The following is a 17,049-nucleotide window of genomic DNA, read 5'->3' as shown; positions in this document are numbered from 1 at the left end:
ATGCATGAGAAGAACTATCATGTCCATGACCTTGAGTTAGAAGCTATTGTTCATGCCTTGAAGATTTGGTGGCACTATTTGTATGGTGTCCCTTGTGAGGTCTATACCGACCTTCAGAGTCTACAACATCTGTTCAAACAGAAGGATCTTAACTTGTGTCAGCATAGGTGGTTAGAGTTGCTTAGGGACTATGATATCACCATTTTGTATCATCCCGGGAAGGCCAATATGGTGGCCGATGCCTTGAGTCGAAAGGCGGAGAGCTTGGGCAGTTTAGCATATCTATCGGCGATAGAGAGACCATTAGCCTTGGATGTTCCGGCCATGGCCAACCAGTTTGTTAGGTTCGATGTTTCGGAGCCTAGTCGAGATTTTGCTTTTGTGGTTGCTCGGTCATCTCTGTATGATCGTATCAGAGAGCATCAGTATGATAACCCACATCTGCTTGTCCTCAAGGACACAGTTCAGCACGGCAATGCCAAGGAGGTCCCTATGGATTTTGTGGTCGGGCTCCCACAGACTTAGAGGAAGTTCGATACAGTATGGGTGATTGTGGATAGGTAGTCCAAGTCAGCTCATTTCATTCCAGTGGTGACTACTTATCCCTTAAAGTAGCTGGCTAAGTTTTATATTCGCGATATTACCAAACATCATGGAGTGGCGGTATCCAATATCTCCGACTGGGGCACGGAGTTTACATCGCGGTTTTGGAGAGCCGTATAGTTAGGCACACATGTTGAGTTTAGTACATCATTTCACCCTTACACGGATGGGCAGTCTGAGCGCACTATTCAGATATTGGAGGATATGCTATGTGCATGTGTGATTGAGTTTGGAGGTTCTTGGGATCAGTTCTTGCCGCTTGTGGAGTTTGCCTACAATAACAGCTACATGTCGAGCATTCAGTTTGTTCCATATCAAGCTTTGTATGGTAGACGGTGTCGGTCTCCGGTGGGCTCATTCGCGATGTTGCATTCATGGTTAGGGAGTGGGTCTTGCTCCGGGTTTTTCCCATGAAGGGTGTTATGAGGTTCGGGAAGAAGGGCAAGCTGAGCTATAGGTATATTAGACCATTTGAGATACTTGAAAGGATTGGAGAGGTGGCCTACAGGCTTGCACTACCACCCAGTCTAGCAGCAGTTCATCCAGTATTCCATGTTTCTATGCTATGGAAGTATCACGGCGATCCATCTCATGTGTTGGATTTCAGCTCAGTCCAGTTGGACAAGGATTTGTCTTATGTTGGGGAGCCAATGGCCATTTTGGACAGGCAGGTTCGAAAGATGAGGTCGAAGAACATTGCTTCAGTGAAGGTTCATTGGAGGGGTCAACCAGTCGAGGAGGTGACTTGGGAGACCGAGCATGATATGCATAGCCGTTATCCTCATCTTTTCACCACTTCAAGTATGTCTCTATACTCGTTCAAGGACGAACGTTTATTTTATGATGGGGAGAATGTAACAACCTGGACAGTCGTTCTGAGTGTTTTAGACCTGATCCTATATTTATTGCCTCCTCTACTCTATATTGTGGATATGTAACTTGATGGGGTGTTTGGTTTTGGTTTCGGGTGAGTTTCGGAGTGAAATGGGACACATAGTCCCTAAGTTGGAGGTTTAAGTTGTAAAAGTTGACCGTAGTTTGAGTTATGTGAAGACAACTCCGGAATGGAGTTTTGATGATTCCCATAGCTTCGTATGGTGATTTTGGTCTTAGGAGCGTGTCCGGATGTTGATTTGGAGGTCTATAGGTCGTTTCGGCATGTATTGGCGAAAGTTGGAAAATGGAAGATTTTGGAAAGTTTGACCGGGAGTTGACTTTATTGATATAGGGTTCGAATCCCAGTTACGGAAGCTGGAATAGTTCCGTAATGTCATTTATGACTTATTTGCAAAATTTGGAGTCAATCATAATTATTTTGGTATGAATCGTCATTGGTTTCGGAATTCGGAAGTTCATAGTTATATAGGCTTGAATTTGGGTTGCGATCTGTAGAATAGATGTTCTTTCATGTTATTTTATGCCTCTAGTAGGTCCATTATGTGTTATGAAACTTGTTGGTATATTTGGACGGGGTCCCAGGGGCCGCGAGTGTTGTTCGGATTGAATTCGGACCAATTTTGGACTTAGCTTCATTGTTGAAGTCCCAGGCCTGCTTGTGTCATCGCACCTGCGGAGAGTTTGCCCGTAGGTGTGGAACCAGGGGTGCGGAAGGTGAAGCGCAAAAGCGAAAGGAGAGCCTAGGGCTGGGCTCACAGGTGTGGACACCTGGGCACAAGTGCGCCTCCGCAAGAGCGGCCATTTCATCCACAAAAGTGGAATTGGAGGAGGGGCTTTGGGCGGAACCGCATGTGCGGTGTCCTTCTTCGCAGAAGCGGGCTCACAAGTGCAAGCCATGGTATGCATAAGCAAAACTCCTGGACTTAAGTGGAATCCGCACCTGCGATGGTTTTTTCGCAGGTGCAGCGTCACAGAAGCGACACAAAGGCCTGCAGAAGCGAGGATCGCTGGGAAAAAAGGCCTTGTTTGAGGGTTAATCTTCATAATCCATTTTTGATCATAGAGAGCTTGGTGAGAGGTGATTGTTCGAGGGTTTTTCAGAGAGATCACTGGGGTAAGGAATCCTAACTCGGTTTTGGTTAATTTACATGAATCTATTGTTAATTTCATCATTAAATTAGTGTTTTGGAGTTGGAAATTTGGGAAACATGTGTGAAACTTCTTAGGCTAAAATTTGGGGAATTGAAAGGCGATGTGAGGTCGGATTTGAGTAATTCTTGTATAGTTGGACTCGTTATTGAATGGGTATTCGGATATTGTTATTTGGTCGGGTTTCGAGACGCGGGCCCGGTTTGATTTTTTGAGTTGACTTTTTAATTCTTTGCAAGGATTGTAATTTTATTGTTTGAATTAGTTTCCTATAGTATGAAATTATTGTGGCAAGATTCGAGCCGTTCAGAGTTGGATAATCGAGGGAAAGGCCTACTAGTGGATTGATTAAGCGTGATATGAGGTAAGTGACTTGCCTAACCTTGTGTGGGGGAATTACTCCTTTGGATTGGTGTTGTTGTGATAACTGTGATGTGTGAAAGCCGTGTATACGAGGTGACGAGTGTGTACACGGGCTAAATGTAGAAATTACCGATTTCAACTACGTAGAGTCCTTTCTTGCCTTAATTGAGTTATCTTATTATTATCATCATTAGTATAATTTCACAAGCTCTATTTATCTTATCTCTTACCTGCTATTTGCTCTACATGTTTAGTTGAAGCTCTTGTTTCCTTTATTCCGTATTCATTAGTTAATTGTTGAACTCTTTACTTGAAGTTGTCAATCTTGGAAATATCTGGTTTTTGAAATTGGTATTGAGTTACAAAGGTCGTAATTCCTATTGAGGCAAAGTGTCAAGTTGTGAAATATCATTCTATTGAGTTATTCACTTCCGGTTGTTATTGTTGAGATTTTGCATACATTGTGGTTGAGCCGTGGGCTCCTTATTATGAAATTCTGTTATCGTTAGGTTTCTCTGGCAAGTTGTGATATTGCGCACTTGAGGTGTGATTTGCAATACGTTGTGATATTGATACGCATGCGGTGGTATAAGGTTTGCGGGTTGAAAGGCTTGCGGTGAGATACGGTGGGCTTGATACGCGTGGCTGGTAGGGGAACTACTAGAAGTCATGCGGTGTGATAAGGTGGGCTAAAATGCGGGATTCTATTTCAGGAAAATGATTTCAAATTAAATGTAAAGGCTCTCGCAGTGATATAAGGAAAGATTGTGAGTTATTCTTGTGATTTGGGACTACGAGGCTGTACCTTTGTAGTGACCCTTGTTGATATTTCTCTATTTGCTGGACTTGTCTTCGGTTGTTTGTTTCCTTAACATATCAATCCTTGTTTCCTTCCATGATGTATTATCTGCCTTGATTTTGTGTAGTTAGGTATTGGTATACTCCTTACTTGTTTCATTTCCATTATCTTTATTATTATATTGTTAAATATTTCATCTTGTTTCTTATTATTTCCAGTAGGGCCTTGACCTGACCTCGACACTACTCTACCGAGGTTAAGCTTGGCACTTATTGGGTACCGTTGTGGTGTACTCATGCTACGCTTCTGCACATCTTTTTATGCAGATTCAGGTAGTTCCTATCAGTCCCGACACTAGTGAGCTTAGTTCGCATATGGAGACTTCATGGTACACCTGCCCGCGTCCGCAGGCCTCTGAGTCCCCTTCTATCCATTTCTATAATTTTCCATCATTACCAGATACAGTTGTATAGGGATGACTTTGATATTGTCATAGAGCTTGTGACTTGTATTATGCCGGGTTCTAGGCTATTGTATATACACGGAGCTGTAAAGGTTTTTCTTTATATATGTTGTTGAGTTTTGACATTTTTAAATTATTGTTTGAGTCACTTCCGCATGTTATTTAAGCTTACCTAGTTTTAGAGACTAGGTGCCATCACGACATCTTACAGAGGAAAATTGGGGTCGTGACACCTATATCTTCAATTCATTCTTATTTACTCGTTTGCAAGGTGGATTAGTCAGTATCAGTTTTGCGGTGGTGATGTTGCGGATGTGGTGTGTGATGATTTCTGATGACATCCAAACCCACACCTCAATGAGTAAGCAGACATGGTTGCATCCAATATAATATATCCAACTATGAGTTGGGGTCGAATCTCACAGAGAACAATTTGTAGGCGATTAGGCAAGTAAGAGAATTATCGCTTATTATGCTATGCCAAACACTAATAAAGATTTTTGAGAAAATATTATATCTAAATGCAAAAATGTAAACTAATCTAGAAAGCGAGTAAAATGATCAATGGCTACAAGCATGGATACATGGGGAATTACACTCAAGTAAGATCCAATGTATTTCACGATTTTACAAATATGAGCGAGTTTATATTAATTAGCCTTGGATAATAATTTTATATTAGCTTCTTCTGAATACTAACAAGACTTCTTAATTGAATTATCCCAAAAACAATTAAGTGATTAAGTGCACCCGAATGTGACTGTAAGTAGTTCAATCCTATCCCTAGGCAGAATATATAAAGTGATGGTTAACGCCTCAAGTTCTTGTTAATTAATCTTTGCTAACAATAAATTATCTTTTCCAATATTAATTCAAAGTTAATGGGCGAGTCCTAGGGTTAGCTAATCCCCTTGGAAGCATTAAATAACAAGAATAATTAAAGAAACAATTATCTCACCTCAATATTAATAAAACTCATTCAATACATAAGCATAACAAGGGATTTAATCCAAACTTCAATCATGAATATTTCCATAAATAAGATTCAAGTATTGGAATAAATATTACACAATTAGATATTCAATACAAATCAAGAAAATGAAGAAATGAGTAAAACTGGGTAAGAAAATCTCATCAAAATCTTCAGATCTTTGACTCCCAAGTGTGTGTGCAAGAACCCTAGCTCCAAACTTGTATTTTCTGCCAAAGATATCTTCCAAAATGATCTAGGTCGTGTATTTGTGAGTTTGGGATCAAGAAAATTTGAAATTACAACTCTGCCTATATCTAAAGCCTGAGGTTCGCATTTGCGAAGAAAGGTTCGCATTTGCAAACCTTGACTTTACTGTTGACCATCACATTTGCGATGCAGACGTTCACTTTTGTGAACTTGGCCTTCTTCACCTGTATTCGCAATTGCGATGAAGGAGTCCGCATATGCGAACGTTGACTGTCTGGTTGACTTCGCATTTGCGGTCCTTCTTTTGCATTTGCGACTTCTGCTTTCATTTCCAAACTTCACAATTGCGGTCAAAACTCTCACATTTGTAACCATTGAGTGGTGTGTTGACTTCGCAATTGCGACGCCTAGATCGCATTTCCAATATCTGGTGCCTTTCTCTAGTTTTCTTCATTTGAGCTCTTTTTTACTTCTTTTCACTTGGTTTCTTTCCTGATCACTTCTAAATTACATAAACCTGTAAAATAGATGTAAACGACATTGAATACACTATTTTATCACTAAAACATAGCAAAAATCTAAGATTAAAGAAGAGATAAGCTGGTAAAATACCAACATATCAATTTTCCCCATGTTTCGAGGGCACACTACTATCGTCGCCTTGTGGAGAGGCTTTCTATTTATAGCAGACTTGGTGTTGGTGTTGCCCACAGGTCCAGGACCTTATCCAGTGCATTGTGATGATTTACGCGTGGGTCTCGACGTGGTGTTGGTACAATATGGTAGAATGTTTGCCTACGTGTTGCGGCAGTTGAAGCCCCGAGTAAAGAGAATTATCTGGTTCACGATTTGGAGTTTGGTATTTGTTCCAGCGGAGGAGAGGCAGGTATTTGGGGCTATGAATGCTCCGGCCTTAGTTTATGGATTGGTGAGATCGGGCATCTATTAGCATAGTGGGGTTCTTGCTTGTATGGTTGTACCTGTTGACGGCCAATTTTGACCCTCCCTTTTAAAATTGATTTGTTTATACTTAAATAATTATAGTGAAGGTTTTGAAAGTATTTTCTATTAATAATTACCTATTTTTACAAATTAATTAAGTATTAGTTTTGAAATTAATAACCTAGCATTAGTATTATGTAATTACAAATATACTTATTATTCTAATACTGTTAAAATAATTATTAAATACACCATATAGGTTTTATAATTAATTTAACGAATTACTTCTCAAATTTTGATTAATTAGATTATTATATTGTTAATTCAAAATTAGTGTTAAAATTTAGAAAATAAAGTATTTTATAAATAATTAATTACAATAGTTAGTAGTATATATTATATTTATAATTTTACTATATTTTATTGAAAATAATTAAGTTTATTTAAGTTAATTTTAAAAGCCCACAACTGCAATTCCTTAATTAATTACACAATGGCCATTTCATAAATTAAATCAGCCCAATACACAAGCCCAGTCCGAAAATGACCCAGGTCCAATTCCTTCCCTCTCCACTTTAACAATCCATGCCATTCCCATTGAACCAATGAGATTGTGCCACGTCACCCATCCTGCTCACTCACAAAACTAACACAACAAATCTGAGCCATCCGTTTGTTGAATCAATGGCTTAGAATTTATCTTTGTTTTCCATTTAATTTAAAACCACTCGCCTAGAGATCTCATCTCCACCGTCAAAACACTATAATCGGATGGCCACTAAAATTCCTCTTCAAAACCCTTAAGTGCCCGAATTATCAGGGCCGTTGATCATCAGATCCAACGACCCATATCTCGTCTCCCTATCTTAACCTAGAGACGACCCCCCTTCTCTCTAACCCTAAGTCATTTCCTCCCATACTCAGCCGCCCCTTCTTTCCTTTTCCTCTCTACTCTCTCAACTCCCATCACCTAATCAATCGAAGAAAACGTTGCACAAATTCGTGCAACGTCTCAAATCGCTCAGAGATTCATCCCTACTGTCTCCTGCATCCGTGATTCCCGTTGAGCCCTTTCCTCTTTCATCGATCAAGTTTGAAATCTTCAAATCCGAACCCTAACCCAAAAGATGAAACCTCAAATCGCTTGTGATCTTGCAAATCCATGGCTTGCATGGTTATCCATTTTGCTTATGTACTTCAAATCTTGTTCTTTCTGTTTTCACCGTTTGATTTCAAAATCCCTAATCAAGGAGTCACAGACCAAAACGTGAAACTTTAATTCGTCTAATTTTCTATTATGACCTTTCAAATTGAAGCAAGCATGAGGACATTAGCTGGCTTCATTATTGGTATTCGATTTCCAGAGGTCCAATGCAATGACTTATGGGGATTAGGGTTCCGACCGATGGTCTCTCATGCTTTAACGGTCGATCTCTCATTTCTCCATGCCCAGATAATTATCTATCACATTTTTTCACCCTTGCTCGTCTCTGATTTTCACTCGATTGTGCTTGCATCACCACTCCTCCGTCACTCTCCACTATCGATTTGACTCTGGAACCCTAATGCTTCACATCAACTATAAATAGGGGCTTTTAATGTTCTCACCTAACACAAAGAAAATATACAACAGAAGATACACCACGAAATCAGTTAACAAACAAATAATATATCAATTTAAGTCTGGAGTAGTAAAAAAGCAAGCTAGGGTTTTCTAACTAGCTTCTAATTTCTTTCTGATTCTAAGCCTTACACTGGTCGGAGTTTGAGTTCTTGATTCTATACGGCTAAGAAAGAGTCTTTATTTGGTTTGCTGCTCAAAAGGAGGTTAGTACACCTCCACCCTTTTTCTTTTGACAATTTCACTCAAATATCATGAACATGCCTACTGTCTTTTATTAGTTGTTTCTGTTTATGATGTTTGTCATTAGTGTATAGATGTTATTTCCAGTTCATAATGATGCGTTGTTAATTTATGGTCATATGCTATGCTTCTAAGTATCTCTAATTGGTATTGATTGAGTGGCTATGTGACCTTAATGACTTCAATTCTGTATTAAAGAGCCTATGTGATTAAGCTTCTTAACATGCCTTAATGAATTCTCATATATACCTAGACTTCAGACTTTACTCTAATGTTATATTATAATCTTCATGACTGTCATGCTATATTCTTTTGAGTTCTGTTATTCTATACTTGGGGCTGCTGTTAGACAATTCTAACCAAAACAAACATGAAAGCTCATAGTTTAACTCTTTATAACTTAACTAAAATATATGAAGTCTAAGTGTTTAAATGCTCTCCTTTCTTTACATAAGTGCTTGTTAGTCTTTAAGTATTTTTTGAGTCATCACTATGAAAGATTTATATCCATGTCTAATTTTTAGTTTTATCTTTAAGTATGAAACAGTCTTATTAGGATGAACTTTTGTGAACATCAGTGATCATTCTGCACATATTTTGTTATGGTCAGCCTACCTCTTATGAATTAGATTATAGGTGTGTCTGCTGTATTTGAGTGTTAACTGTTTATAGTCGAGTGCAACTCCACCATGTCTAGATATTAACCCCAGTCTGTACAACTGAGTTAAGTCTGCTTACTATGGTGTTTCCTTATTCTTAAACCCTTAATGATATTGACAATCAGATTTTGTAATGGTTGAGACTCATCCTATCTTTTGAGGTCATAACTTTGGATGAAATCTCTATATGTGTGGATGAATGAAAGTTTGGCATAAATCTTTGTTTATCCCTCATGACTTCATACTTTTGAACACTGTTTTGAAGCTGCATTCAGTTCTCTATTTTCCTATTAATCTGAATTGAATCTGGTCTTGGAGAAACCTCTTGTTGTTATTGATTGAGTACAATAACTTGCCTATGTCATTGTCTGAATCTTTACTGAGGATTTCAAAATGTTCTAAGTAGTATTATTAACCTATGTGTGTGCTAATGACAATATTTGATGTTAAACTAATCTGTGATCAATTTATTAGGGCAATAGCATTTGTATCCTTAAGCTGTTGCAGCTCTTAGCAATGTACTTTTATCTGTCTGTGAGATGTGTGACTCCAGTTATTTGGTTCTTTAGAAACAATAGTAAAAGTGTTCCTGTCTCCCCGTGTGCTTGGAAACTTGACTTTTAAACCTGCTCAATATGTATTTCATTCATTTAATACTTGAAACATAGTCATGAAGAATAAATCGTTTCTATATTTCTTATGTTTTTCTATTAAGAAAGGGTATGCTTCTGTGGTAGGGAATGTCATAGTAGTTGGTTTACATTGAAAGAGCCCCATTGTCTAAAGAAACTTGTTCACACTAAAACTAGAAAAATCCTCTGGCTGACTGGAAGAAGTAGGTGCAACATTCGATCTCTAGGCCTAGGAAGCCACTATCTGAGCTAACATATGTATGGCTCCCCTAAGGCCCCCCTTAGAAACACCGGCACCAGGAGTTGGGGCTGGAGGTGGAACTAGAATATCAACTGGAGGAATCGTTGCACCCTCAGTAGGTGTAGGAATTAGTGCAGTCTGAGCAGGAGTAGTAGAATGAGGCAGTGTAGTAGTTGGAGGAATATTCTAACCCCTCGGGTGCTCACCCGTATCATCAAGTATAGAATCAACGGTCACTCCTGGGGTGGCATTAGCTCCATTAGCAGTTCTTGCCTCCTTCCTAGGCACCATGTACTAAAAATAAGAGCAATGCACGAGTTAAAGGAGGAATGGTCTTATAATCTGCTCTATCACACAATCTATAACATCAAAAAAGGGTGGTATTCCTAAATACCCAAGTAGCCTCCTAATTACAGAGGTGGTAGACAACACACCGATAAGAAGGGCTATACTAGACACGGCTCCGAGACATCCTAGGACACTTTAAAACCTTAGGCTCTAATATCAAGTTTTTCACGCCTCGACCTTGGAGAGCACAACCGGCGCTCAACCGAGATATCTCGATCGAGCAAGCCAGTACAATACGTTCTACCCAAACTCACCCATGAATAAAGAGAAGGTCTATTTCATTAAGTAGACCATGAGAAGAACATGTGAGCAACACCATTTCATTGCCATTAGTTACATCGTTCATACGTCTCCAAAATATTACATTACACATTCATAGTTTAGAAGTGTAACATGTGATAAAAATACAACATTCTAGTTTGACTTTCCCAACACCAATATACAACCCACACCATGTCTACGGAGCCTCTAATAGATACAAAAGAGTATTATGATGGAAACAAGGACCCGGATATACCTCAAAACATATTACAAAAGGAACAAAATATACATGACCCCGAAATGAAGTGGGGCTCACCAAGTCAGCTGGGAAGAGGGTGTACCGCTATCACTGATCAATGCCGCCTACTGTAGAATCACCTGCATCCATTAAAGACGCAGTGCCCCTGGTAAAAGGGACGTTAGTACATATAGAATATTACTAGTATGAATGTCTAAACATCCTCTCAATAGAACGAGTAATAATACAAGGAAGAACAATCATAGAATCAATGGGAGCCTCAAACAATACCAAGACATCAAGTTAGGAGCAAGATAAGATTTCAAGCAAATTTTCGTATTTTAGGTTGGGAGATCTTTAGCACCGATATACCACCGTGTCTTTAGCACGGATCCGATCACGGCCTGATCGGCTAGTCTGTTTCACCCTAAGACATCTAATTACAAATAGAATCACAATCTCAATCACAATCTCAAGCACAATCACTACCATGTGTGCATCATGGCGTCCGATCTCGACCCGATCGACTAGGCCGTCTCACCACAATGCCGTGTGGATTGACATCACCCTTCACTAGTAATGATCTCATCCCATTTAAGGGAAATAATCTCACCACATCAATCTCATCCCAAATAATGGGAATAATCACCATCCACTCCTACACCGGCACGTGTAGTTTCGGGGTTAGGTTATTTCAACATACCCTTCCTCGGTGACTAACGATACTCCCAAATATTTATTATATAAAGGACTTTCAGCTCATTTCATAAACTTTTAGTAATCTTTTCATTTCATTGGCACTAGTGGCCACAAATGTAATATAATTCTTGGCTTGTCGGTCATATTTAATATTTCATGTTCAACCCTTTCACTTTCAAACATCATTAGGGATTATCAACAACAAAGCATCTCTAATCATGAATTTTAGTACACATATGAACAAATATGAGTCTTAGGAACATTGAGTTTTCTTCCACAATTTGGCATAATAACTAGCAATTGAGACATAATTGAATTCATAATATTTCGACATATGGTCACATTTGAATACAATCTCAAAGGATAACATAATATGATAAGAGCATTCAAAATACATTTTGAACATATATCTTTCGACACAGAGTTTATTCGGAATAGTCAAATATATAAAGAACAACTTGGAACATGAGACTTAAGAGCTTGAGCCAATTATAATTACAACTTACGAGGACATCATGAGCTTCGAGATGACCCAGAAATCCTAGCAACCTCAATATATTTAGAAATATAACAAAATTGAACCGTAATTAGGAAGATACTCAGGAGGTCAGCTCATTTGACCATTTTATCAAACATTAGGTGGGCATTATAATTTCAAGGTCCTCCTATGGTGTATTCCTTCATCCCACAACTCAATATCTACCCTTTTGAGCTCAACAACCTTCCCACAACTTTGTTGGTACATGAATGCATAGATAACACCCCATACCTAAGAATTATAGTCCCCATTGCGCATTTCTACCCCAAACTCGAAATTAAAGACTAGGGTATGGAACCTTACCTCTTCGATGAAGACATTGTGAGTTTTTCTTGTGAATTCTTCAAGACAGCAAAGATTGGTGGACCAAGCAGTTGGGGCTCCCTCCTATCTCTCTAAAACACTCCCATCTCTCTAAATGGCAGAATTCCTCTTCAAAAATGGTCCTTTAAGTCTATTTATTAAAACAAGGTCGAGTTATAAAAATAGGAAAATAGATCATCCGAACTCAGCTCTGCGGTCGCAGGGTGGACCGCAGAATAGATATGCGGCTCGGAAAATGTGCAACGAAAGTGATGCCAAAAACTAGGCTGCCCTGGATCAGTCTGCGGTCCGCAGATCAGTTCTACTGCCGCAAAATGGACCGCATAATCACCCTTCGAATTTCTTCATGCCAACTCTGTGACGGAAGTGCGGCCCACGAAATGGTTATGCGGTCGCATAGTTAACCACAAAATGACCTCCAAAATTGGCCATTTTTTTGCTTCACTCCGCGGCGGATCTGCGGTCCGCGGAGTAGTTCTGCGGTCGCATAATAGACCGCAGAAACGCCCTGTTCTGCAATAATTTTTCTTCAACTCCCCAACGTACTGTTCAACGCAAATAGTCTGTACCGGACCTTACATCCTCCCTCTCTTAAGATCATTCATCCTCGAATGAGGGTCAAAATCCGCCATGGGTATCGTGCAGTTCCAAATTTTTGACTAACTCCCCAAATCTCCAGAATGTTTGGCAGAGTTTCCCCTATAACTGGGCCTATCCACCTGTAATAGAACCCCAGAAACCAAACCTAACAACATATACATAATCCAACGACGTAACATAACATGAAAACAACACCAACCATGGTCTTATAATGTCACGCCCCGACCTCGGAGAGCGCGACCGGCGCTCAACTGAGATAACTCGGCCGAGCAAGCCTGCTGGATTTCCTTCTGCCCAACTCACCCATAAACAAAGAGAGTATAATATTCATTAATTAATACCACGTGGGTTCATGAACAACACTAGTTCCATCACCATTAGTTACTTCATTTATAAGTCTCCAAAACAATATATTTCACAACCATAGTTTTACAGTGGAAGCATGAGATACAATTACGACATCTTTAGTTTAACTTTCCCACACTAATACACCACCCACACTATGTCTACGGAGCCTTTTATAGATATAAAAGAGTACAATGATGGTGTTGGCAAGAAGGCTCCGGCTATACCATAAAACATAATACACACGGAACAAAAGCTGCATAACCCCAAAATGACGTGGGGCTCACCAAGTCAGCTTGGAAAAAGTGTACCGCTATCATTGGTCAATGCCTCCCGCTGTGGAACCACCTGTATCCATTAAAGATGCAGCGCCCCCCGGCAAAAGGGACATTTGTACATGTCGAATAGTACTAGTATGAAAACCAAAACATCTATTCAAGGACTTGGAAATACAATGTGAATATGATGAATCATGGTAACATTATATAATAGATAATATTAAGAACTTCCAATAACATTATAAATTTCAATTCGGGGATCCTCTACAACTATTTACACGGAGCGGCCTTGCCGCCTCCCCCCAAGGTATGCGGGTGGAGGTGCAATCACAATACTACACAAATCGGCCCCGCCGCCTCACCCCAATGTATGCGGGTGGAGGTGTACTCGCAATACCACAACTCTACATAAAGAGGCCCCGCCGCCTCACCCTAATGTGTGCAGGTGGTGGTGTAACAACAATACCAAAATCCTACACAAAGTGGCCCTGCCGCCTCACCCTAATGTGTGCGGGTGGTGGTGTAACAACAATACCAAAATCCTACACAAAGTGGCCCTGCCGCCTCACCCTAATATATATGCGGGTGGAGGTATAATCTCAATCACAATCTTTACACAATTTGGCATAATAACATTCATTTGAAACACGACTTGGAGTTATAACATGAAGACATGCAATCCATACTTTGAACACATCCTCAATTAGTAGCACAACATAATACTTTTGTGGTCGCATATGCGACCGTATAACACTTATGCGGTCCGCAAATCGAGCGCCCAATTGGTGCTCCAAAAGTGGGACCTTCGGGTTGGGTTTGCAGCAGTTCTACGGCCCGCAGTCCTGTTCTGTGGTCGCATAATACGCCACAGAACTTCCCTCCGGAAAATCTCCATGATGGTTATGAGATTGGTGTGCGACCTACAAAACTATTTTGCGGTCACATAATTGACCGCAAAATGTCATCCAAAATTCGCCCAGTTTTCTGCTTCACTCTGCGACCATTCTGCGGCTCGCTGAGTGATTCTGCAGCTGTATAGTGGGTCGTAGAAATGCTCTATTTTGCCAAAAGTTTTCTTCAACTCCCCAACGTACTGTTCAATCCAAAAAGTCCGTACCGCGGTGAGCATGCTCGCCGTGAAGTATCTCTACAATCATTAACACACATAAGTCTACCTCGGCACCACGAAATCCCGAGTTTTAATTAAAATTTTACGGGGCCTTACACATAATCAATATATATTACCAGAAAGGAACACTCTTAACATCAAATGTGCAAGTGATACAAAAATCATAGAAGGTAAGCTCTCAACATTTTCATAGAACACAACTACTTAATTACATAGTTATTCAAATAAATGAGGGTACTTCTTCTTCACCTCTTCCTCGGCCTCCCAAGTGGCCTCTTCAACCCGTTGGTTTTGCCATAGCACTTTCACGGAGGCAATCTCTTTATTTCTCAGCTTTCGAACCTGCCTATAAATTATGGAAACTGGAATCTCCTTATAAGTCAATTCTTCATTAACCTCTATAGTCTCAACAGGAACAATAAGCGATGGGTTTCCAACCACTTTCTTCAACATGGATATATGAAACACCGGGTTCACTAAGGATATCTCTAGAGGTAGCTCAGGCTTGTAAGCCACCCGTACAATTCTCAATCACGTTACTCTACCTCGGCGCCCCGAAACCTGGGGTTCTAGGTGAAATTTTATGGGGCCTTACACGGACAGCCTTGCCATATGATGCGAGATTGTCCTAATAGAGAAGATGGTGGTTTGGCTCAGTCGACTGAATCTGTGTCTAGTTATTCCTCATCAGTTCGATCTCTAGCATGGGGTTTTCAGCAGTCGACAAGTTGTGGTATAGGTAGAGGTGCAGTGCCCAGTTCGAGTGATACTCAAAATCGAACCTATGCTCTAGTAGGTTGGCAGGATCTCGAGTTGTCTCCGGATGTTGTTATAGGTATATTGTCAGTGTTTTCTTATGATGTACATGCGTTGATTGATCCGGGATCTACATTATCATATGTTACACCCTTTGTGGCTAATAAGTATGGCATTGGACCTAAATTGATAAGTAAACCACTTTCGGTATCCACTCCGATATGAGATTCTGTGATTTCTAAAAGGGTATATAGAGGTTGCATAGTGATGATTTGTAGTCGTCAAACCTCGGCGAATCTATTTGAGTTAGAAATGGTTGATTTGGATGTGATAATAGGAATGGACTGTTTGGCCTCATGCTATGCAAATGTTGATTGTCGTACGAAGATGCTTAGTTTTCAGTTTCCTAGTGAACCCATCATTAAATCGAAGGGGAAAATTGTTATGCCAAATAGTAGGTTTATTTCCTATCTTAAGGCAAGGAAGATTATCTCAAAAGGTTACATTTATCATCTCATTCGTGTTAGGGATGCAGAGGCGAAGCTTCCTACTCTACAATTAATCCTTGTGGTCAATGTATTTGAGGACATTTTCCCAGGCCTTCCTCCTGAAAGGGAGCTTGAGTTTAGCATTGATGTGTTGCCTGACACTCAGCCAATCTCTATCCCTTCATATAGGATGGCCTCGGCAGAGTTGCTAGAGTTGAGGGCGCAGTTGAATGACTTGCTGCATAAGGGCTTCATTAGGCCTAGCACTTCACTTTGGGGTGCGCCAGTCTTGTTCGTGCAGAATAAAAATGGGTCGTTAAGGATGTGTATCGATTATTGATAGTTGAATAAGGTTACTATAAAGAACAAGTATCCACTTACAAGGATTGACGGCCTATTTGACCAAATCCATGGTACCAAGTAGTTCTCCAAGATTGACTTACATTCAGGTTATCATCAGGTGAAGGTTAAGGAGAAGGATATTCCGAAGACGGACTTTCAAATAAGATATGGGCACTTTGAGTTCTTGATGATGTCGTTCGGGCTATCAAATGCCCCAGTAGCTTATATGGATCTCATGAATAGTGTATTCAGACATTATATTGATGTGTTCGCGATCGTATTCATTGATGATTTTTTGGTGTATTCTCGTTCGGAGGCGAAACTTGCAGGCCACTTGTGAATAGTATTACAGATCCTTTGGGATCATAAGTTATATGCTAAGCTCTCCAATGTGAATTCATGATGAAGTCAGTAGCATTGCTTTGCCATTTGATAACTGACAAGGGTATTAGAGTCGACACTCATAAGGGTTTTCATCTATATCAGCACCATTGACTAAGTAAACATAGAAAGCTACCAAGTTCCAGTGGTCTGATGCTTGTGAACATAGTTTTTAGGAGCTAAAGAATCGATTGACATCCGTGCCAGTGCTCTCTCTCCCAGAAGGAACAAATGGTTATGTGGTATATTGTGATGCCTCGGGTATAGGTTTGCGGTGCGTATTGATGCAACGTGGGAAGGTGATTGCTTATACATCGAGACAATTGAAGAAACATGAAAAGAATTACCTGACTCGTGATTTGGAGTTGGCTGCAGTAATATATGCTTTGAAGATATGGTGGCACTACTTATATGGTATCCATCTTGATATCTACACAGATCACAAGAGTTTACAATACATCGTCAAGCAGAAGGAGTTGAATTTGAGGCAGCGTAGGTGGCTTGAATTACTGAAAGACTATGATGTCGAG

General features: G+C 40.0%; 3 protein-coding genes across 3 annotated transcripts in view; 2 read left to right on the top strand and 1 right to left on the bottom strand.

Moving 5' to 3' along the window:
* Positions 1 to 15,005, bottom strand: part of LOC138909686 (uncharacterized) — a 42,841-nt gene extending 27,836 nt beyond the window's left edge. Inside the window, exon 1 of the mRNA XM_070200897.1 lies at positions 14,895 to 15,005. Within this exon, the coding sequence (XP_070056998.1) occupies positions 14,895 to 15,005 (111 nt within the window). The remainder of the gene's footprint in view (positions 1 to 14,894) is intronic.
* A 162-nt stretch (positions 15,006 to 15,167) lies between these two features.
* Positions 15,168 to 15,533, top strand: LOC138909685 (uncharacterized). Its single transcript, XM_070200896.1, has one exon. The coding sequence runs from the start codon at positions 15,168 to 15,170 to the stop codon at positions 15,531 to 15,533; it is 366 nt and encodes a 121-aa protein (XP_070056997.1).
* Positions 15,534 to 15,620: 87 nt separating this feature from the next.
* On the top strand, positions 15,621 to 16,136 carry LOC138909684 (uncharacterized). Its single transcript, XM_070200895.1, has one exon. The coding sequence runs from the start codon at positions 15,621 to 15,623 to the stop codon at positions 16,134 to 16,136; it is 516 nt and encodes a 171-aa protein (XP_070056996.1).
* The last annotated feature ends 913 nt before the right edge of the window (positions 16,137 to 17,049 follow it).

Source organism: Nicotiana tomentosiformis, chromosome 4 (assembly GCF_000390325.3).
Source record: "Nicotiana tomentosiformis chromosome 4, ASM39032v3, whole genome shotgun sequence".
In the NCBI taxonomy this organism is placed as follows: Eukaryota; Viridiplantae; Streptophyta; class Magnoliopsida; order Solanales; family Solanaceae; genus Nicotiana; species Nicotiana tomentosiformis.
This window is presented reverse-complemented; position numbering and strand designations above follow the sequence as displayed.